Source organism: Filicampus tigris, chromosome 3 (genome assembly GCF_054856515.1).
Source record: "Filicampus tigris isolate MCC_2025a chromosome 3, RoL_Ftig_1.0, whole genome shotgun sequence".
NCBI classification, from domain to species: domain Eukaryota; kingdom Metazoa; phylum Chordata; class Actinopteri; order Syngnathiformes; family Syngnathidae; genus Filicampus; species Filicampus tigris.
This window is the reverse complement of record NC_141219.1, coordinates 30,540,837-30,563,542: the sequence shown is the minus strand read 5'-3', so window position 1 is coordinate 30,563,542 and position 22,706 is coordinate 30,540,837. Positions and strand designations below refer to the sequence as shown.

Genomic DNA, 22,706 nt, shown 5'->3' with positions numbered 1-22,706 from the left:
GACAATTGAGTGTAGTATCCATACACTGCGTGATGAATGTGGTCAACAGATCCATATTATGCTCAAAAGCTACTACAAGAAAACAGACAATGCTTAAAAGCTATGACGGAAGACTCAATAAAAACGAAAATAGTAAGTAATCACTGCTTTTAACCGAACATACGACAGGTAGGACAAAAAGTTACAAAATTCCCATGAAAACACTTATTGGCGTTGTGCGCATGCGTGCGCAAGCGCACTTGGCATTGGTAGGACGTTTCAACGGTAGGAAGGAATTTCAGAACACCGATATTAATAGATGGCCGTATTGTATCACTCCGGGTAACTACAGACCACAATGTAGAATCTCTACTCAAAAACCGCCTGTACGAGACACTGAGTGTGACGTACGTTCCTGAAGCCGAGTGGCTGCCGTGAGGCAATGTGTATTTTTGTAACTTGACTGTTGTGCATCAGAGTCCTATTTTTAAAACAGTTTTTAGCCATCTTGGTGGGGCGGCCATTTTGCCACTTCTGTCACCTGAGAATGACATCAAAGTTGCTCAGGAGTCAGGTAACGAACAATCACCTGTTTTCTGAAGCTGAACTTTTGCTGCTTAACTCATATTCCACAAATTCAATATTAATCGGAATGCTGTGTTTCAACGAGTAGGGCTGCATAGAACATTTTCTTAAAAGATTTTTTTGGGGTTAACTTTTGCTTTAAGATCCCTCTTGTAAATGGTGTGAGGTTTTGACTTGGGTACCTACCTGAGCTGGGCAGTCCGTCCCTGGGCCGGACCGGTCGGACCCTCGGTCCCCGGTCGGATGCCCATTTTTGGGGCGGAAGGGTGGGGCGTGACAAAATAAAAAAAAATGGCTGGACTAAGCATGGCCGGAAGTCGATTTTAGTCCGGCCCACTAATCGGCCCTCGCGCATGTGATGTGCTCGCGAGGCGGCAACATTTTTTTCCATGTCCCTCTCATCTTTGCCACCTACTTGTCCTAATTTTGTACAGTCCCCTTCTAGTTTAACAGCCGATGTTTTGTTTTTAGACTCAGATTTTTCTGACTGTGAAGATGGCCATGATTTGGTTAATCTCCTATCTGATTCTGATTCTGACATTGTTTTTTGGGCTTCCTGCTTTTTCAAGCCCTCCTCAGTTTTGGTACGATGATGATCCCAAAGTTTCCGATTCTGATTTTGACACTGATTTTGGTTTTCCGAGTCCCTTCCCAAGTCACTATTCAAGCACTTTTCAGTTTTTGTCATGTTTTTGTGATGATGATTCCTTAGTGTCTACTCCAGGACACTTTCCATCAGATCCTACCTTGGGGGCCCGGTTGGTCATTTTTGAGACCGATTCTGGTTCCTCCTCAGCTTTTTCCAAGTCACGTCATTACGAACCTTCATCCAAGCCACTACACTCCCCGCCTTTTTCGACACCTCGTTCACTGCGTACTTCTTCACCTAGTCCCGTTCATCCCGTTTCTTCTAGTTTACATTCCTCACTATCTGTACTCCCAATCCCTCGTGTCTCGTGTGCATCCCAACCTCTATGGTGGCAGGCTGATGAGGCAAGGCCCCTTTCCGGCGCCTCAGCAAATGGCGGCCGTAGTCTCGGTGTCTCGGCAGTGCCAGGCCCCCTTCCTGGCACCCTGGCAACTACAGGCTCCCATGCTGGCTCCTCTGCAGTGCCAGGCCCCCATCCCGGCACCCTGGCAACTTCAGGCTCCCATGCGGGCTCCTCTGCACCCAGTGCCTCAGCAGTGCCATACCCTCTTCTCGGCACCTCAGCAACTACAGGCTCCCATGCTGGCTCCTCTGCAGTGCCAGGCCCCCTTCCCGGCACCCTGGCAACTACAGACTCCCATGCCGGCTCCTCTGCACCCGGTGCCTCAGCAGTGCCAGGCCCTCTTCCCGGCACCTCGACAACTACAGGCTGGATTATGCTACGATGGCGCAAGGTCTTCGGCTGCCCTCTGACTCGGCTCTGGCGACCCAACCTCTGCGGCTGCTCTCTGGATTCTGCTCCACAGGCGCAAGGCCTGAGGCTGTCTTCATCCCCTGTGTGGCTCCGTGGACGCCCACCGGACTTGCCCCGCCAAAAACCTCTTGTCTGGCCTTCGGGAGGGCCACTAGATTGTCCCTGCCACGACCCTCTCGCCTGGCCTCCGGGTCGCCCACCAGACTGGTCCTGGCAAGACCTTCTCGTCTGGTCTCCTGGACGCCCACTGGACTGGCCCCGCCAAAGACCGCTTGTCTGGCCTTCGGGAGGGCCACTAGATTGTCCCTGCCAAGACCCACTCGTATGGTCTACGGGTCGCCCACCAGACTGGCAATACCATGACCCTCTCGTCAGGCCTCCTGGACGGCCACCGGACGGGCCCCATCAAGAACCACTTGTCTGGCCTTTGGGAGGGCCACTGATTGTCCCCGCCACAACCCTCTCGTCTGGCCTCCGGGTCACCCACCAGATTGGTCCTGCCAAGAGCCTCTTGTTTGGCCTTCTCCGATCTGTTCTTGATTTTGGTTTTGCTTCAAAGTTTAGTTTCATCCTTTCATCATGAATCTCTTGTGTCTGTTTTAGTTACATTAATTCTTGTTGATTTATACTTAAATTTAATCTGTTGTTATAAATTCCTCATAATTCCTCATTACTGCTTTGTTTGCACATGCATTGTTTGCTGTTTAATTTGTGTGCTTTAGCACCAGGCATGTTTCGGGCAGCTAATGGGTCCTCTTTGTTTTCGAAGGTTTAAGTCGGGCATATTGTTGGACAGAAAAAGGGTCCTATCGAGCCCGTGGTCCGTTAGCCGTTAGCGATTAGCGGCGAACTCGTGCGGTTTTGCGGTCGTGTGTATGCGCCGCGATGAGCGAGCTGTTGTGTTCTGTGAAGTGGATTGAAGTGCGATTAAAGCCAATTGTTCTCTGCCATCGTGTCCGGCCACGCTTTTGACTCGAGCGACTGTTTGGATGAGGTGCTCCTGCGAATCTCCCTATATTCACCGAAAGTCCTAGCTCTCCGCTACATCTGTTTTTTTTGTTTTTTTGTTTTTTACCTTGTTTCTGTTGTTTTACATTCCAGTCACCAGATGGTGCCCCTTGAGATGGGGTACTGTTATGACTGGTTGTTTACGTGTTGTATCAGTTGCTCTGCAGATGTTATGGTCCTTTCATTCTTTGTCCTTTATGATGTCATATAGGCCTGAAGTCTTCCAATTTAAAAGTTTTGAGTTACACACTGACACATTGTCAGTGCGTCAAACCTTCTTTGAGTGAGGATGCAAACCCTCTTCCGGTCCTGATCTCTGTTGTTACTTTGTATTTTTGTTTGGAAAGACTTTTTAATCTTCAACTTCCGTGTCATATGCGGGGCGTGCTGGAGCCTATCCCAGCTGTCTTCGGGCAGTAGGCGGGGGACACCCTGAATTGGTTGCCAGCCAATCGCAGGCCACACAGAGACAAACATCCGCACTCACAACCACACCTAGGGGCAATTTAGAGAGTCCAATCAACTTACCAAGCATGATTTTAGAATGTGGGAGGAAACCGGAGTACCCGGAGAAAACCCACGCAGGCACGGGGAGAACATGCAAACTCCACACAGGGAGGCCGGAGCCAGGATCGAACCCACGACATGGAGTAAACAAGTCAAGTAAAACCATGTGAGTAAGGAATTTAGAAGTGCTAGAATGCTCTAATCCTGACGCTCCTTACTCACAGATAGAAGGGGGTTAGTGCGCGGAGCATGTGACTTGGTCAGCTTTAGGCTGGCTATGTGGAAATGCCTTGTAAGAGTAGACACAGACTAATGGTAACAATTTGAATTAAGATGGCGCGGCAATAGAAACAATGGATAGATTTTTGAAATACAAGCATGTGCCTTTGATGAGGAAGTGATTGAATATGCAGTGTTGGATCTTTCTCAACTTTCAACTTTTTCTCTTTGCATGAGAAGCCGAGAATTTTGGACATTTCCAAGAGGACGAAGACACGCATCGGGTCAACAACCATCCTGGAGAAAGCGTCGCAAAACAGGGCGTCTCCATAATTAAGGCCAGCGTGGTGTTCGTTGACAAACTCTTTGTATCATATAGGCCCACACCTGCTAATAGAATTGTGACGTGTGATTAATGATCTTGGCTTTAGACTGATTGAGATAAACTTATCAATTGTTTTTAGACGGCTCTATTTTAACCAAATATTATTCTAAGTATTCATAGAAATTATTTAAGGCTACATTGTGATCAAGGTAACTGTCTTTCTACTGAAACCAAACAAACAACTAAACAAAAATAGAAATAATAATAAATAGAGCTGCAAGCAGCTATAAAGGGCCCTCGCAGCCTTGGCAACGTTGGGTTACCGGCACGTCGGGATGCTCGCACATCGGAATTAAATCATCGAAATTGTCATATGGATCAAGTCACAGCAACTTATGTAGTCAAGGTGAGTACAAACTTTAAACAAAATTCAAAATGGCGGACTTCCTCTTAGGTTTAGCATATGGCTCTGTATTGAACCATGTTGCATATTGCGAGCTGCGAACTCAGCCGGGAAATTATTGCAGGAAGTGAGTACCGGGAAGCGTTCTCTTGTTGAAATGGTTGTGCAGAAGAAAAGTGTGTCATTTTCCATCCGAGCAATCCGTTCGTTATCCCCCTTTGAGTGGCAATACGAGTAAGTTTGTAAGTTAAGTTTGTCACTTTATTAGTAATTTTATTTTGCCTAATTATTACATTGATAATGACAGTGCTTTCTAATTTTGTGTTTGGATGGTGAATAATACGAAGTACATGAGCCGTAGTGCTTGCTATTGCCTTAGTTATTATAATCTTACTTACAAATATTTCTATATCTGTATTGCAGTTTTACACCTTTTTGTAATAAATCCTGCCAACTACAACAAACATCTGTTCCTTGGAGTAAACGTTGCAAGAAGGAGTTAACCTGGCTGTGAATCTCAATAGAGAAAAGGATTTAGATTGATTGCAACAGTACAGTAAAATCTTAGCACTCCGCGAGGGACCACAGTGACGGTTGGTGGAATTTGACGCACATTCAACACTCATGGAACCAGCACAAGCTGAAAACCAAAAGAATGAAGGAACACGAAGTGGCAAAATGTCATGCTCTCCTCGCTCACCCAAGTCCTCAGTGCATTCAGGAAAACTGTTCGTTCGACCCTCTGCAGGATCAAAACAGTCCACAGCTTCAAGTCAAGTCAGCATGGCCGCAGCACAAGCACAAGCAGACGCTCAAGCAGAAAGAGCAAGGCTAGCTTATGCTGAGAAAGAGATGGACAGTAAAGTGGAAAAGGCACGATTGGAGGCAACTCTGGATGTACTCAACCTTCAAAAGGAAGCAGATGCAGCCATTGCTAAAGCGGAAGTAATGGAGTTGACTGCAGCACAGCTCATCGTCGCTGAGCAAAGTGACCAGTTAAGCTTTTTACCTCTTCAACAAACTACGGAACAAAAAGTGAGTGAGTACATAAACAAACACAGTGTTCAACAAAATAGTACCAATCAAGAACAACATTCCCCACCATTGTACACACCTCTCCATGCCAAACGAGAGCCAGCTCATTACCCAGTACAGCCACAAGAGGGCACCAATCAACCACAACAAAGAGACTTATTTCACCAAGCTCCTCACACTGTTGCAACCACAACAGATACCAGTGTCAAATCAGGCTCAAAACACTACCAATGAACTTGCCAGATTCCTAGCTAGAAGTCAACTAGTAATAGGAGGTCTGACACAATTTGACGATAAGCCAGAGAGCTATCTAAGATGGAAAGCCACATTCCAGAGTACCATCAGAGACCTTGCTCTTACACCCAGCGAAGAACTAAACCTCCTTATTAAATGGCTGGGCCCTGAGTCTTCTGAACATGCTAAGAGATTAAAAGCAGTTCATATCAAGCATCCGCCTGCTGGTCTGCACGTGATATGGGTCAGGCTAGAAGAATGCTATCGATCACTGGAAGCAATTGAAAACTCCCTTTTTGAAAGAATTTAAAACTTTCCAAAGCTCTCCAACAAAGAACCACACAAGCTTCGTGATCTGTCAGATCTACTGTGTGAACTGGAAGCAGCAAAACTTGATGGGTACCTGCCAGGTTTGAGCTACCTTGACACCGCAAGAGGAGTAAGTCCAATTGTGGAGAAGCTTCCCTTTCAGCTTCAGGAAAAGTGGACAATGGTAGGATCAAAATATAAAGAAAACCATTATGTAAGTTTCCCACCTTTCTCATTCTTTGTGGGATTTTTAAAAAGACAAGCCAAAGCAAGAAATAATCCTAGCTTCACCACAATTTACAGCCCATCTAACAATCCTAAATTTAGTAACAAAAGAGAAAGAACTTAAGGTAACCACATAAAACAGTCAGTAACGGTACACAAAACAGATGTATCAGCGGGAGCGAACACAAAGGAAGAAAATTAAGACATCAAAAACAATGGCCCATACATCATAAACCACACCCACTGAAGAGATGTAGAGGTTTCAGAAACATGTTGCTGGATGACAGGAAAAAGGTAATCAAAGAAAACAACATCTGTTATCGCTGCCTTGCATCCACCACCCACCACCCACCAAGCCAAAGACTGCAAAGTGTGAAGAGTGTGACAGTGACAAACACTTGATTGCTCTCCATCCAGGTCCAGCGCTACCAGCATCTAAACCTCCCTCCTCTCCTGAAGAGAACGGCGGGGAGCAAGATCCCGCCCAAGAGTCTGATGTTACAGCTACATGTGCAGAGGTATGCGGAAATCAAATCACAGGAAAATCGTGCTCCAAGATTTGTTTGGTACAAGTCTTCCCGAAAGGTGAACCACACAATAGGAAAAAGATGTATGCAATAATAGATGATCAAAGCAACCAATCACTCGCAAAGACAGAGTTTTTTGAAGCATTTGACGTACAAGGCATAGCCACACCATATACGCTGAAAACATGTGCTGGCATAACCCAAGTAACTGGCAGAAGAGCCTGCGACTATGTAGTCCAATCATTGGACGGGAAAATGAACTTTCCACTTCCTATGCTGATAGAGTGCAATGCTATCTCCAACAACAAGGAGGAAATACCTACTGCAGAAGCTGGCCTTCATCACCCCCATCTGAAAGCATTAGCTTCCGAAATACCACCCCTTGATCCAGACGCTGACATATTGTTGCTGATAGGACGCAACTTTCTCAGAGTACACAAGGTGAGACAGCAAATCAGCGGCAGACATAATGACCCATTTGCTTAGAACCTTGACCTAGGTCATTATCGGCGATGTGTCTCGGCTCCGCCTACAAGTCAAGTGAAGTAAACACTCTCAAAACACATGTGTTGGACAATGGACGCCCAAGTTACCTCACACGCTGCGACAGTCATTTTACTGTAAAAGAGAACTTCACAAACAGTCAAAACAAAACTGTTTGCAACCCACTGCCACTCTCAAATCCATACGCCAGGCCCGCACTTGAGAATCTTGGTGAAGCTGCCTTCTCATGCACTAATGAAGATAATCGCCTAGCACACTCATTTGAAGACATGATCTTTCTGAAGAAGATGGAAGGATTCTTCAAAGATGACACAAACAGTTGGGTGGCCCCACTCCCGTTTCGTAGACCCAGGCGCAAACTCCCCAATAGCAGATGCTACGCCCACAAGCAGCTCATGTCCCTTCAACGTACGCTTGACAAGAAGCCATACATGAAGGCACATTTTGTTGAGTTTATGCAGAAAATGCTCAACAACAAACATGCAGAACAGGCACCACCTCATGATGGAGATAAAGAGACGTGGTATCTTCCCATTTTGGCGTATACCACCCTCAGAAGCCTGGGAAGATCCGTGTGGTGTTTGATTCTAGTGCGCAGTTTAATGGAGTTTCCCTCAATGATGTACTATTGTCAGGACCTGACCTAAATAACACACTCATAGGTGTGCTCCTTCGCTTCAGAAAATAACCTTTTGCGATCATGGCTGACATCGAGCAGATGTTTTACTGCTTTATTGTACAGGAAGATCACAGAGATATTTTCGCTTCCTGTGGTATAAAGATAATGACCTGACCAAAGACGTGGTGGACTACCGCATGAGGGTGCATGTCTTCGGCAACAGTCCCTCTCCTGCAGTGGCAATCTACGCGTTGAGGACAGTAGCAAAAGAAGCAGAGGGTGAATATGGAACTGACGCTCGAAACTTCATAAAACAGGATTTCTATGTGGATGACGCATTAAAGTCCTTCTCAACAGTAGCTGAGGCTATCGATGTTCTACAAAGAGTCTAGAAAATGCTTGCACTCTCTAATCTACGTCTCCACAAGATTGCCTCCAACAAAGTGGAAGTGGTGAATGCTATCGCACCTGAAGACAGGGCGAAGGAAATCAAAGATCTTGATCTCTCTATAGACAAGCTCCCAGTCCAGCGTAGTTTAGGCGTCATTTGGAACACCACATCAGACACGTTCACATTTGACGTTCCGCAAGAGAAAAAACCCTTTACTCGACGTGGTGTGTTCTCAACCATAAACAGCCTGTTCGATCCTCTAGGGCTGCTTGCGCCTGTAACTATCAGAGGAAGACTTCTTCTCAAAGAGCTCTCCAGTGACAATCTTGAGTGGGACAGCCCCTTGCCTCAAGGCATGTATGACGACTGGAGTAAATGTCATGACTCTCTACAGCATCTTAAAACATTGAACATTCCCCATACCTATGTTTCGTTCTCCATCTCAAAGGCCAACTTCATTGAACTCTGTGTGTTCTCAGATGCTTCAGTTAAGGCGATAGCTGCAGTTGCCTACTTACACATGAAGATGACCACATCAAAGTTGGATTTGTCATGGATAAGGCAAAACTAGCCCCCATGTCAGAACTCACAGTTCAGAGGTTAGAGCTGTGCGCTGCAGTGCTTGCTGTGGAAATGTCTGAGCTTCTCAAAGAACAATTTAAAATGAAGATTGACAAGACCACTTTTTACACTGACGGCCAAGTGGTGTTAGGATACATTCACAACCAACGCAGAAGATTCCATATATATGTGAACAATCGTGTCCAGAGAATCAAGCAATCGTCACTGCCCTACCAGTGGAAGCATGTCCCAACAGAGCACAATCCTGCTGATCATGGATCTCGTTCTCTATCCACAGAGAAGATCTCCAGTACCACGTGGTGGTTGGGTCCAGCCTTCCTGCTTGACAAAAAGATTGACGATCCTGAAAAAGTTCTATTTGAGCTCATTGATCCAGAGTCAGATGTTGAAATACGACAGAACGTAACAGCACTTGTGACCAAAACTAACTCCAAAGCCTTATTAGGTTCCTCACGTTTTGAACGTTTCTCAAAATGGTCCTCACTTGTCAAAGCAATAGCCTACCAATGTCACATCGCTGTCAGTTTCAAGTCCAAAGATGATAATGGATGTAGAGGCTGGCACCTCTGCAAAACAAGTCTCAGAGAGGAAACGATTAATCAAGCAGAATGTACAATTATCAGATGTGTTCAACAATAGGTGTATGCCGAAGAAATCAAGTGCATTAAAACAAAACAAGACATAAAACGATACAGTTCGCTTTACAAACTCAATCCGATCCTCGACCATGAAGATCTACTTCGAGTAGGCGGACGTCTGTCAGAGTCAAAGCTGCCAAGTCATGAGATCAATCCTCTTCTTGTGCCAGGAAAACATCACATTGCTACATTTCTCATTCGACATCATCATGAAGCTGTTAATCATCAAGGAAGACACTTCACTGAGGGAGCAGTAAGAGCAAGTGGCGTGTGGCTAGTAGGTGCCAAAAGATCTATCAGCAGTGTCATCTACAAATGTGTGATCTGTAGAAAGCTTCGTGGCAAGACAGAGCAGCAAATCATGGCAGACCTGCCCGCTGAACGTTTGAAAACTGGTCCCCCATTTTCTTATGTTGGCTTGGATGTATTTGGACCTTGGGAAGTTGCAGTAAGACGCACTAAAGGTGGTCAAGTCAACAGCAAAAGATGGGCCGTCCTATTCACTTCTATGTCTACGAGAGCCATTCATATTGGAGTGATTGAAACACTCAGCTCTTCTAGTTTCAAAACGCGCTTCATAGATTTTTTGCCATCAGAGGTCCAGCTAAACAGCTCAGATTCGACTGTGGGACCAACTTTGTCGGCGCAGCAAAAGAGTTGAAACTGGATCCTTCCAAGCTCGGTGACACTAATGTGGAAGACTACTTATGCGAACAGAGGTGTTCCTGGGTGTTCAACCCTCCTCACTCATCCCACATTGGTGGCACGTGGGAGCGTATGATCGGCATAGCGCGGCATATCCTAGACTCAATGCTCTTGCAAACCGGAAATCCAAAGCTAACCAACAACCGGGGCTGATTTTTAAAAAGATTTTAGGGAGCGCTGGCAAGCCATTCTTAAAACATTTGCGACGTTAAACAAAAAAATTAAGATGATTTCACCAGGCCTGATGTGTATGCAAAGTTTCATGAGATTTCATGCATGTTTAGACCGTCAAAATCGGCGTACTTTTATTTGCGAACTGCCCGTAACCATGTCGACAGCTTTTAACGAAAAATCACACATATCTTGTTTTAACATCAGGAAGGTCTACAGGGTCTTCCGAGCAATTCTGAGGTCGACCTGGTTAACTGGCGAGGAGAAAAAGATCAAATAATAAAACATGGACTTCCTTTCGCCAGTAGGTGGCGCTACCACTGCGATTAAAAATAAGTTCGGAGATGTCTTCAGGATTCGACTTTAATCAAATGTCAGTAATTTTTTAGAAGAAATTATCATGTGGGTCAAGTTCCAGCAGCTATTGTAATCAGAGCAAATTCATACCTTAAACTTCAAAATGGCCGACTTCCTGTTTGGTTTAGCATATGGCTCCAAGAGACTTTTTTGTAGGGCTTGAACTGTTACATATACCACCAAATCTTCGTCAATCTACGTAAAAAGTACAACCGGGGCTGAATTTTTAAAAATTTCTAGGGCGTGCTAGTGAGCCATTTTTTACAAATTGCGCAAAAAAATGAAAAAATATTGATGATTTCGCCAGGTCTGACGTATGTGCAAAGTTTCGTGAGATTTTGAGCATGTTCAGACCCTCAAAATGAGCGTTACTTTTTTGGCGAACTGGGTGTTGCCATGGCAACAGCTTTTCACAAAATCACAAATTTCGTATTTTAATATTAGGAAGTCCTAAACACTCTTCCGAGCATAGATGAGGTGGACCCGGTCAACCTGCTAGGATAAAAACATCAAAGAAAAAAAACATGTATTTCCTTCAGCCACTAGGTGGCGCTACCACTACGATGAAAAATAAGTTTGTAGATGTCTTCGGCCTTTGGCTATTATCTAATTTCAAAAATTCCGAGAGGTTTGGATGATCTGAGTCAAGTTAAAACTGTATTTATTGTCACATTGAATTATCAGACTTTGCGGTACCATCAAGGCCACGGTCTTCACCGAAAAGTCACAATATTCAACGTAGAGGAAGATCAATGTCTTGAGGCTTTTCTGACAAATTTTCAGATGGATTCGTTTAACGGGCTCCGTGCATTAAATAGAAATGTAAAAAAATAAAAAAAATTGCCACCATTAGGTGGCGCTATATGTATGTCGGAACATTATTATATAGATGTCTTCAGGTAGCGCCTTTTTACGTACAGTTGAAGTATGGAATTTTTTGGAGCATGTGCAGGGGGGTTATTAAGGTCTTTCTCCTGTATGGCGAAGGAAAAAATTTACACCAAATTTGATGCCCCTCCCCCGTCATATAGTTTATCAAAAACTCAAAAGATTTTTCCCAGTGTTTGCCCCAGGTCTTAAGATGATATATCCGAAGTTTGAAGTCAATTGGAATAATCTTCCGGGATGGGTGCAAGAGTATGCACCATGTAAATGTCCAAAAATGGTCCAAAATTGGACATTCCAAAATTCATAGCTCACTTCCTCTACATGTTAGAATATGGCTGTAATGGACTTTTTTGTACGTCTTGGGGCGCTACACGTGCCTGCCAATTTTCGTAGGCCTAGGTCAAATGGGCTGGAATTCTATTTTGTTTTCCTACTCTAGGTGGCGCTGCAGAGCCATTTCACTTGCGCTGTTTACTGCGACTTAAAAATACCAAATTTTTTGCCAGGTCCGATTAAACTGCAAAGTTTGGTCACTTTTCGGGCATGATTAGGGGGTCGAAATTGCGATCGAACGCGGAGAAAATAGACCACTACTATGAAAAGTTAGTTCATAGATGTCTTCAGGTGTAGACTCTCATCGAATATGTGAAAGGTTGACAAGATATTATCATGTGGATCACATTACAGCTGCTTTTATAGTCAATGTGACGCCGAATTGTAAAGTAAATTCAAAACGGCGGACTTCTTGTTAGGTTTAGCACATGGCTCCAAGAGGCTTTTTAGGAGGTCTTGGCCTGTTACACTGGTGCTGTCAATATATTTCTCCCCCACAGATGCAACAGCACCTCCTGTGGAGTCTGGAGGGACCCCAACTCAACGAGGAGGCTATGGAGCTACACGCGGCAGAGGTGGATGCAGCCCATGGAGGGGAGTTGACCACCTTAATGGGCTTTACACGGGTGCCCATGAGTCTGCCAATTTCGATACCATTAAAGTCAGAAATTTATGAACATACAGTGGTACCTCTACTTACGAACGTCTCTTCCTACGAAATTTTCAAGTTACGAAAAGCCTCAACCGGAAAATATTGCCTCTAGTTGCGAAAAAAAATGTCAGGCCTGACTTCAAACAGAAACAAAAGGCGGGAGGCGGCGTCTACTTGGCCTTCCTGCGGTGGAAGCCCTGGATTGACTCTCATGCCTCTACAGCTATCCGATCGATCCTCCCCATCTCACACTGCTATGACAGAAATGATAATCTGGTTTACAGAGAAGCATCTGAAACAGTATAGTTGATACATCATGTCACAGACTTGTCCTGCATAGGCTTTTAGTGTAGAGTAAATAAAAAAGCAAATAAATAAGATCAATTAATAAAATAAAAGATAGAAAATTTGAGCGGCGAATTGAGGAAAATATCTTGTTCTTGTTTTGAATATGATCCAGAAAAAAACAGTCGTTGCGGTAATCAGAAAATGATTGGCTACATGATTTATTTAGTGTTGCTGATGGAAAAGAAACCAATTAGGTATAGACAGATACCAATGACTGGAAATAAGCATGTTCATACTGGTAAGAAAGGGAACGTACAGTCGTCCACGATGACTTCAAATAGCATAAATGGAGTTTTGTCTGAAAATTCTGAAATATTAATGAAAGAGGGGGAGTCACTTGAGCAACAGCAGACTCTTGGAATGGAAGTTGATTTTTGGAGTCTGATTGGTCGCCTGCAGAGGTGAAGAATACTTTGCGCGCTTTGTCGAGATGAGAAGTTAAATGGAAGGCTTATGGATTTGATTGCTTGGCATTACGAGGCACCGACATGTGGGCTGATGCGTTCGGTTAGACAATCAGGATCAGTGAAGGGTACATGTCTCATTAGGGTTCAGACACCTAGTACATTATTTTCTGTTTTTTAATTAATTCCAGTGCCGGTAGCACATACCTGTCAATATTGTTTGCTACTGTGGTTGGTGTATGGATAATCTGAGAAAACTCCCATATGACGTGATGACAATTCTGAACAGTAAGAAGCCCGTGAAGGCTTGCCATAGTGTTAAGAACAATAGAGGAAAGAGAGACATGGCACAATTTCATAATTTTGAGTCATATCATTTGAGAATTAGTTTGGGTGAGAAATGGGGAATAGGTCTTTTTCCATGGTACGGCGTTGCCTTTTTGGCAGATCGTATTGATAATATTACTTACACCCTCCAGGGGTTTGCTAAGGAAACTATTAGGGGGTTCGAATATTTGTCAATTACACAAAGGAGTCATAGATTGGCCTTGCTTGAGCATGATATGGCGCTTGACTATATTTTGGTTAAGCAAAGGGCTTGTGTTTATCCTTTAATTTGACGGGAGATGTGCTACACTTTGATTCCTGATAATTCTGGTAATGTCACTAGCGTCGTGGATGCGTTGTGCGTTATCAGGGATTCCTTTCCCTCGGAGGAGTCCGGGTGGTCAGCTACAAATTGGTTGCAAGATCAATTAGGTCCTGTAGGAGCTATTATAGTCCAGCTCTTAGTGGCACTCATCTTGTCGTGATGCGTATTGTTTTACCTTTATATAGTGCTTTTAACGTTTGCGAAAGCTATTTCTAAGATGGGTTGGTGTTGTGCTGCTAGGGGACAAAATTCAGTTTCTTATGATAACCGTTGAGGATGACACAGAGAATCTAGGGGTTGCTACTTTCGTTGACATGTATCCCAGTTGAATAGCTTAATGTGTTCTTTTCTTTTTGGGATTTAAATTTATTGTCATGTTTGTTATTTTGGTTTGTTTTGTGTTATTTGACATGCAGTGTTGCCCATCTGAGTCAGTTATATCCAGTCTATGGTTAGAGGTGAGGTGCAAGGGGGTTTTACGATTCCCTGAGTGAGTTATTGCGTTTGTTGTGTTATTATGGACAATTTATTGACTGCTTGATGGTCATTTTGTTTTATGTTTGACCTCATACCTTTCTCTGAGAATGACTGTCTTTGCCTAGTGTGATGTTGTTTACATGAAATATTTGTTATTTTGTGTGTGCTGTCATTACATTCTACTGGCAGATGTTTTATTTTTGCAGAACATGTGGAGCTGCTCGGGGTCCCGCAAAGGATTCGGTGGCCGATGGTGGACTAATGAGAGGACTACGAAATATGGACGGCGGGCCGTGGACAGTTTCACCCTGTTTGAAGATGCGCTGCTTTGTCAGTGTTTTGGACTCTGCATCGCACACACACACTGGGGGCAACACTAGGGAGGAAATTGTTTACTGTGTTTTGTTATTGATAAGCATATAGCGTGGATGTCTTGTTTCATTTATGAGTATGTGATTTTCTGTGTTAACCATTTAGGCGCATTCGGTAGTTAATTTTTATGGTCATCTTTAGTTCTTGTTTTACATGTTTTAATTTTTATGCAGTTTTGACTTTGTAACAGTGGTCCTTTGTTCTGATTGGCTTGTGAACGAAAGGGTTACTGATGTGTTTCGGAATAATCTCCCTCTTTTTCTCTTTTGATTCGCAGAAGAGTTTTTTCTCGATGGAGATTCTTCCATGTGGACCGCACTAAAGTGTTACTGTTGTCCTCGGCTCAATTTGGGGGGTTGCTTTTGGATGGGAAACTCTGCCGTGACCAATAAACTGGTGTTGGGATTTGAATTGGTTGATTGTCTGGTGGCCGCACAGGGGGTTTCTGGGAGATGTCAGGGAGCGATTTGGCCTTATTATATTAGTATTTTATTAATTAAAATAACCTTAAGTAGCATGCCTTGAGGGTTATTTAGGATTTAGTTAACTAGTTTTTCTAAATTGTAGCTTAATAGTTTGATATATAAGGTTGGAATGAGATTTCTGAGAATAGATGCTGATGTCATTGTTGCTTTAATGCTTTAGGTGTCGAGGCAATCATCTATTGGGGGGGAATGAAGTATATTTTAAGATAGATTAATACAGCCATAGCTGGAACGCCCCTATAGTTAGATGGGAGATGTCGACCGTCTGGAATGCTCTTAGCTCAAGGGCACATATTCTGCAGGCCTATGGAGGTTAATAGGTCACTCGTTCTTCAGGGTGGAGAGCCAGGGGTGCTCAGGAAGTATACAGGTGTGCAAATAGTCCTGGGCCTTGTCTGATGTCTGACACCTCCAGGGTGTTAAATTCGAGGGGAGATGTCATTTGGCGTAGACTTCGTGGCACCAGCTTGTCAGGACCGCCATTTTTTTCTTGGGGACTTTCAACGGGAAACAGACAAAGGATTTAGCCATTCGGGTGTAACCAATGCATATGTAACAACCAGGTTTGAATATTCATCCTGCTCCCTATAAGAAGGAAGAAGCAAGAAGGGACGTGCACGTGCGCGTGCGGCAAATTTTACCTCACCTTTTTAATAACAAACCATTTGTAAATAATTTGAACCTTCAACACTAATAATCAATGAAAATTTAAAAAAATGAAGACATAGTCTTCGCGCACAAAAGAAAATAATAATAGGAAGGAAAAATTCCTCAATGTCTTCAACGTCCCAAAAAAATAAAAGGAAAAATTCCTCAATGTCCTCAACGTCCAAAAAAAGGTTGGCCAGCCAAAACAAAAATACTGTCCAGAGCTCTTATGTATGTGTGCAAAAGGATACAGATGCCCTCAGGGCATCTGTGATGCCATTTTCAGTCGACAAAAGTGATAAAATGGCCGACCCCTGAGATGCCTAGATTCTGTTGCTTGACTCATATTCCACAAACACAATATTAATCCGAATGCCTTGTTCAACTAGGGTGCCTGCACAGAACATATTCTTGAAAAAAAAACGTTTGGGTTGACTTCCCCTTCAATTGAAAAAACAAGCATTGGATTCAACTCACATAAACAGCCCCTCAGTCCTTTCAAACACACACACACCTACACACGCACACGCACGCAAGCATACACACCCACACGCGTCCGCACACACACAATCATTTACATTGGTGTTGTTCTGACAGATATATTTATTTCTTCTTGAGGGCGACTTGTTGCTCAAGCGCCGCTTGGATTTAGAACTACGAGGTGTCACTTTTATTGCGCTCTGGCAATGACTTAATCGACTAAAGGCCCTGATAGACGAAAAAGACGCTGGTCAACAGTGACAGACGCTTACCCCATGTGGCGTCCGGCCGGCTGTCGGCACGTCATGCTGGAGGAATAAAAAAATGCTGCAATATTGTTTTGTGAGTATATATTTTTTTTGCCCAACCGGTCTACATGTGTTTTGTGGACTTGGAGAAGGCGTTCGACCGTGTCCCTCGGGGAGTTCTGTGGGGGGTGCTTCGGGAGTACGGGGTACCGAGCCCCCTGATAAGGGCTGTCCGGTCCCTGTACCACCGATGCCAGAGTTTGGTCCGAATTGCCGGCAGTAAGTCGGATTCGTTTCCTGTGGGCGTTGGACTCCGCCAAGGCTGCCCTTTGTCACCGATTCTGTTCATAACCTTTATGGACAGAATTTCTAGGCGCAGCCGAGGTGTCGAGGGGGTCCGGTTTGGTGGCCTCAGTATTGCATCTCTGCTTTTTGCAGATGATGTAGTACTGTTGGCTTCTTCAGGCCGCGATCTCCAACTCTCGCTGGAGCGGTTCGCAGCCGAGTGTGAAACGGTCGGAATGAAGATCAGCACCTCCAAATCTGAGACCATGGTCCTCAGTCGGAAAAGGGTGGCGTGCCCTCTCCAGGTCGGGGATGGGATTCTGCCCCAAGTGGAGGAGTTCAAGTATCTTGGGGTCTTGTTCACGAGTGAGGGTAAGATGGAACGGGAGATCGACAGGCGGATCGGTGCAGCGTCTGCTGTGATGCGGACCCTGTATCGGTCTGTCGTGGTGAAGAAGGAGCTTAGCCGAAAGGCGAAGCTCTCAATTTACCGGTCGATCTACGTTCCTACTCTCACCTATGGTCATGAGCTGTGGGTCATGACCGAAAGAACAAGATCTCGGATACAAGCGGCCGAAATGGGTTTCCTTCGCAGGGTGTCTGGGCTCTCCCTTAGAGATAGGGTGAGAAGTTCGGCCATCCGGGAGGGACTCAGAGTCGAGCCGCTGCTCCTCCGCGTCGAGAGGAGCCAGTTGAGGTGGCTCGGGCATCTGATTAGGATGCCTCCTGGACGCCTCCCTGGTGAGGTGTTCCGGGCATGTCCCACCGGCAGGAGACCCCGAGGACGACCCAGAACACGCTGGAGAGACTATGTCTCCCGGCTTGCCTGGGAACGCCTTGGGATCCTTCCGGAAGAGCTGGAGGATGTTGCTGGGGAGAGGGAAGTCTGGGCTTCCCTGCTGAAGCTGCTGCCTCCGCGACCCGACTTCGGATAAGCGGGAGATAATGGATGGATGGATGGAGTATATATTTATTTAGGTATATTGTGCTTAAGTATTTATTCATTTTTTATTTGGCATTTACTGAGCGGAGAAGAAAGGAGAGAGAGAGGTGAATTAGAGCGGGGCTGCTTGTCTGAATAAAGACACAGCAAAACATTGTCCTGCCGTGTCGGTTGTCTTTAGCAAGGAAGACGCCAGTAGAAATACATAAAGTCAAACCTATATTGTAACCCGCCATACCACGGCCTCCGAAGATAAGTAAGAACAACTTTTAGTGTTACACTACCAACGCATACGTCGCGACTATCACCACGGGACACGGGGACTCAGCCGAGCAATTCATCCTCATCGTCAATATTTTGAAGCAGATGTAACGCCCATTTTCACAATAAATGGGAGATGTGAAACCGGACTATAATTACCGAGGTTCTCTGGATTGGGGTTGGGTTGCTTAAGCAGAGGTTGAATAACAGAGGTCTTAAAGGCTGCTGGTACAGTGCCAAAGGTGAGTGGTAAATTAATGATATTTAAGACAGAGGGTCGTAGGGCCGTCAACAATACTTTGACGAGTTTGCCAGGAAGCGGGTCGAGCACACAAGTTGTCAGTTTTGCCGCATTAGCTAATTTTGTTAGGCCTTCAAGAGATACTATTTTAAATTGAGATAGGGTTGTCAGACAATTATCAGCCATAATACCCCTGCTAACGTCAGTAATCGTGGAGTTCAACAGGGTTTTACGAATGGTGTCCTTAATCTCTTCCCAAATACGCTCAATCTTCTGAGTAAAGAATTGCATGAAGTCATGAGCTGAATGGGAGGAGCTATTGTAGAGGCAACAAGCAGAAGAGATTTGTTTTGGGTCAAGAAACACAAGGAATGGCTCTGTGGAAATCTGTGCTTTGGTCTGATGAGTACCAAAAGTCTAAATTTGAGATCTGTGGTTCTAACTGCCGTGTCTATATGAGATGCAGAAAAGGTGAACAGATGGATTCCACATGCCTGGTTCCCACTGTGAAGCATGGAGGAGGTGGTGTGATGATTTGAGGGTGTTTTTCAGGTGATATGTTAGGGATTTATTTAAAATTGAAGGCACACTGAACCAGCATGGCGACCACAGCATCCTGCAGCGACATGCTACCCAATCCTGTTTGGGTTTAGTTGGACGTTCTTTTATTTTTCAACAGGACAATGACCTCAAACACACTTCCGGGCTGTGTAAGGTCTATTTGACCAAGAAGGAGAGTGATGGAGTACTGCGGCAGCTGACCTGGCCTCCACAGTCCAATCCTGATGTAGAGGAAGTTCTTGTTATAGAGCACCAAGCTGACAGCGCCATAGTGGACGGCAGTTTCAGTCATATACTGTCCAAGTGAACTCACTTCTCACTTTGATAAAAAGAACATAATGAGTGGACAGGTTGGACTATCACAGATGCACCAGGAGTGCAATTGGTGAGTCCTTGCGAAAGTACAAATAAGGCTTAGAAGGTTACAAAATTAAGGTTATGGGCTGTGTGGACTTAGAATCTTTTAGACAAGCATACTAGCAGGTTCAACGAGGCTGCCTCAGAGCCAGGGCTGGGCTGGCTGGCTGGCAGGTGGGCGGCTGGCTGCCTGTGGCGGCAGTCGGCCCGACAGGCTAGGGCAGGGGTGTCAAAGTCAAATGGACTGAGGGCCAAATACAAAATTTTGCGACAAGCCGAGGGCCGGACTGATAGAATGTTCATTGAAAATTTTTAAAATGTCCAGATTGGATCGCCTGCTGCTGATGTCACGTTTTATATTTCTGTAATATATTTCTTTGCCTCTGTTTGTCACCCCCCGTGGCTGTTGTGTTTTTATCTTCGGAGTTACTAAAAATAAAAATAAAATAAAGTACATTACTGCTACTTTTGCGAGGCAGCTCGTACTTCACTTCCGTTTGCGTTTCTCCTGCTAAACTGGAAACAATTTTCTGGTTGACTCGGGCAGCAAGATTGTATGAACTGTACATAATGTGAAGTAAAACGGAGAGGATCATATGATTGTTATCATGTCCCCAGCTGACTCTATTTTAGAGTGGCAATGTATGAATGTGGGTGCTCCTGTCAGAAAACACAGGCCCGTATTACACTTGACACGTCTATTTATTGTGGTCTGCAACAACACAGACAAAGAATAACCTAGCAACATCATCCAATGCATATCCATTAGTTAACAATATGCCTAAACATTACAATTCACTGTATTAAGAAAATTAAACAGCCAAACAATACATACAATACACATTCGCACGTTTCATCACTAGAATAGTTAGCATACTAACCGAAATAATTAACTAGTGTTCATCAACGTGACATCACTCACGAGAACATCAACAGCAAACGTGGTGAAAACCGGGCAATCTGCAACTACTGAGTTTGCTGGCACAAACAAACTACGAGCTGTGTCGAAGGAGGAAAGAGGAAAAAAAAAGTCACTCACTATCAACACTTAGCGCTTGAATAGCGTTCAACGTCTGCTCACAGTGTGGGACATCTCAGCACAACGTCGAAACTCAATGAATTTATCAAATGCCAACAATTACTGATAATAAAACAACGTGAGATTTCTAAAATAAAGTATTTCTAATAAAGTGTGTTTTACTCCAAATATTTTTTTCGCCGCAATCCGATTCTGAAAGCCACGAAAAGTGACGTGAGTGACGTGTGTGGAGTTTGCATGTTCTCCCCATGCCTGCGTGGGTTTCCTCCGGGCACTCCGGTTTCCTCCCACATTCCAAAAACATGCATGGTAAGTTGATTGGACTGTCTAAATTGCCCCTAGGTGTGATTGTGAGTGCGAATGTCTGTCTCTGTGTGCCCTGCGATTGGCTGGCAACCAATTCAGGGTGTCCCCCGCCTACTGCCCAAAGACAGCTGGGATAGGCTCCAGCACGCCCCGCGACCCTTGTGAGGATAAGCGGTATGGATAATGAATGAATGAATGAATTATCATGCGTGCCTATCGCATATAACATGGAAAGGCCACCGAGAAACCATGTGTACAACACTATAGCAGTTGCCGCAAAAATTACAAAATGTGACACAACATAACATGTAACACCATTTCTCACATATCTACGGAGAGGCATGTTGACTAAGAAACCCACCCCTACAATAGGTAGAGTGTCTTGAAATACTTCACTGACCATCAGGTGCTTTCAGACACTATAAACCTGCACCCACTTATGTCAGACTTTGCTCACCTTCCCCTTTGGTGGGTAACTCAGTCGAAATGACCTTCTTACAATGCGTGAGATGTATCCACGTTTTTCTTTCTGCAATTTGTTACGGCGGTTGGCGTGGTTAGCAATACTTGATAAGGACCTTCCCCCTTTGGAGAGTGCCAATGCTTCCTTTTGTCGGATCAGTACCTAGCTGCCTGGAACAACCAGATCAACCTGTTGGGAAGAAGCACAGTCGTCTTCAGGCACTTTCAACTCATCTCTTTTCTTCCAGGGATTTTCGCATATAATCAGCTAGGTTGGCTTCACTATCCAACTCCCACTGTGTACTAAATATAGGTAACTTATATGGTCTACCAAACAATGTTTCAAATGGCGATAGACCTGCGGTACTTGTAATATTGATGTGTATTGACCAGGTCTACACATTGTGTCCACGGCCTATGTGTTTCCTCCATGCATTTTTTCAGTTGATTCTTCATTGTAGCATTCATTCTATCCACCAATCCTGCACTTTGTGGGTTATAAGAAAAATTGTGTTTTAAATTAATATGGAACATATGCCCTATTTTTTCAATTACCGTATTTTCCCTTCACGTTAAGTTCAATGAAATCCATATTCCGTATTCTCTGGAACGGATATGTAGCTTGAGGAAACTGACCGAGCTTCGGACGCAAATTTCCTTGCGGATTATGTCGAGTTTAGGTCAAACAAGGCTTACAAAAAGTTTTTGAAAACAAGTTAAACCCATAGGTCGTATAATGCCTTTGTACCATGGCCACCATCCCCCCAGTAGAGACATGAGAATTCCCATGACTCAACATCGCTGCCCACTTGAAAAGATTTTTTGTCAGGATAGGCTTGTTATCTGTGCTGACATAAACCCCATTATCCAATGTAGCTCCATTATTTTGCCCCATTGTCTGCTCTCGGACTGGGCTTTGTTGTTGCATATCACACAAGAGTGTCATATTGTAAAATGTTGTCTTGTAGCTTACATTCAGCAGTACTCAAAAAGGGCCTGGTAGCTGCTTCTTTCGCTGTTGTGTCTGCAAACGCATTACCTAATGTGATGTCGTCAGTGTCTGTTGTACATGCCGTGCACTTACATATCGCAATCTGATGTGGTAACTGAACAGCACAACACACACACACACACACACACACACACAAAGCACACAACCTGATAAGCTGTGTTAGAAAGACATGACAAGGTACAGAGAAACCATATGAGGAAAGGCGACCCAAGGGGAGCTCATCCACACTGAGGGGAATGACAGCCCACGGCCACAGGGGTGCCAGCACCACAGAGACCCCCGGCCTGGATCAGGCCCCACACAAAGTGTAGAGGCCCCTGGCCACCCGGACCCAAGGAGTCCCTGCGATGACGGCCCCTGCGGGAAGGGCAGCCACCCTCCCAACGCGGTGGCCCCCCTCTTGAGGAAACACTGGAGCTAAAAGCTAACAACAACAGAGAACAACAAAACTAAAAAACAAAACAGTAATATAGTCTAAGACGTAAAATCAGTAAGATCAGAAAAGAATAATCCTTAGTCAAAAGAA

The 22,706-nt window shown here is 44.6% G+C and overlaps 1 protein-coding gene across 3 annotated transcripts; it reads left to right on the top strand.

The window, feature by feature from the left end:
• Positions 1-3,118: 3,118 nt before the first annotated feature.
• LOC147150626 (uncharacterized) lies at positions 3,119-15,257 on the top strand. Of its 3 annotated transcripts, XM_086025701.1 has the most exons (4): positions 3,119-3,648; positions 3,942-5,464; positions 6,650-6,750; positions 12,448-15,257. In XM_086025701.1, the coding sequence occupies exons 2-4, from the start codon at positions 5,054-5,056 to the stop codon at positions 12,548-12,550; spliced, it is 615 nt and encodes a 204-aa protein (XP_085881827.1). In that variant the 5' UTR covers positions 3,119-3,648; positions 3,942-5,053; the 3' UTR covers positions 12,551-15,257. The 3 variants fall into 3 exon arrangements, 1 of the variants encoding a protein (XP_085881827.1); XR_015086145.1 differs by having other exon boundaries at positions 3,124-3,648; positions 3,942-14,810; positions 15,130-15,257; XR_015086144.1 differs by having other exon boundaries at positions 3,125-3,648; positions 3,942-4,432; positions 4,853-15,257.
• Positions 15,258-22,706: the final 7,449 nt, after the last annotated feature.

What these genes read in the sequence shown, in the direction of transcription:
- LOC147150626 (XM_086025701.1), top strand. Translation starts at nt 5,054, where the DNA reads ATGGAACCAGCACAAGCTGAAAACCAAAAGAATGAAGGAACACGAAGT. An exon ending in AACAAACTACGGAACAAAAA is followed by an intron (nt 5,465 to 6,649) that starts GTGAGTGAGTAC and finishes CTCTCCATCCAG; the next exon opens with GTCCAGCGCTACCAGCATCT. An exon ending in TTACAGCTACATGTGCAGAG is followed by an intron (nt 6,751 to 12,447) that starts GTATGCGGAAAT and finishes TCTCCCCCACAG; the next exon opens with ATGCAACAGCACCTCCTGTG.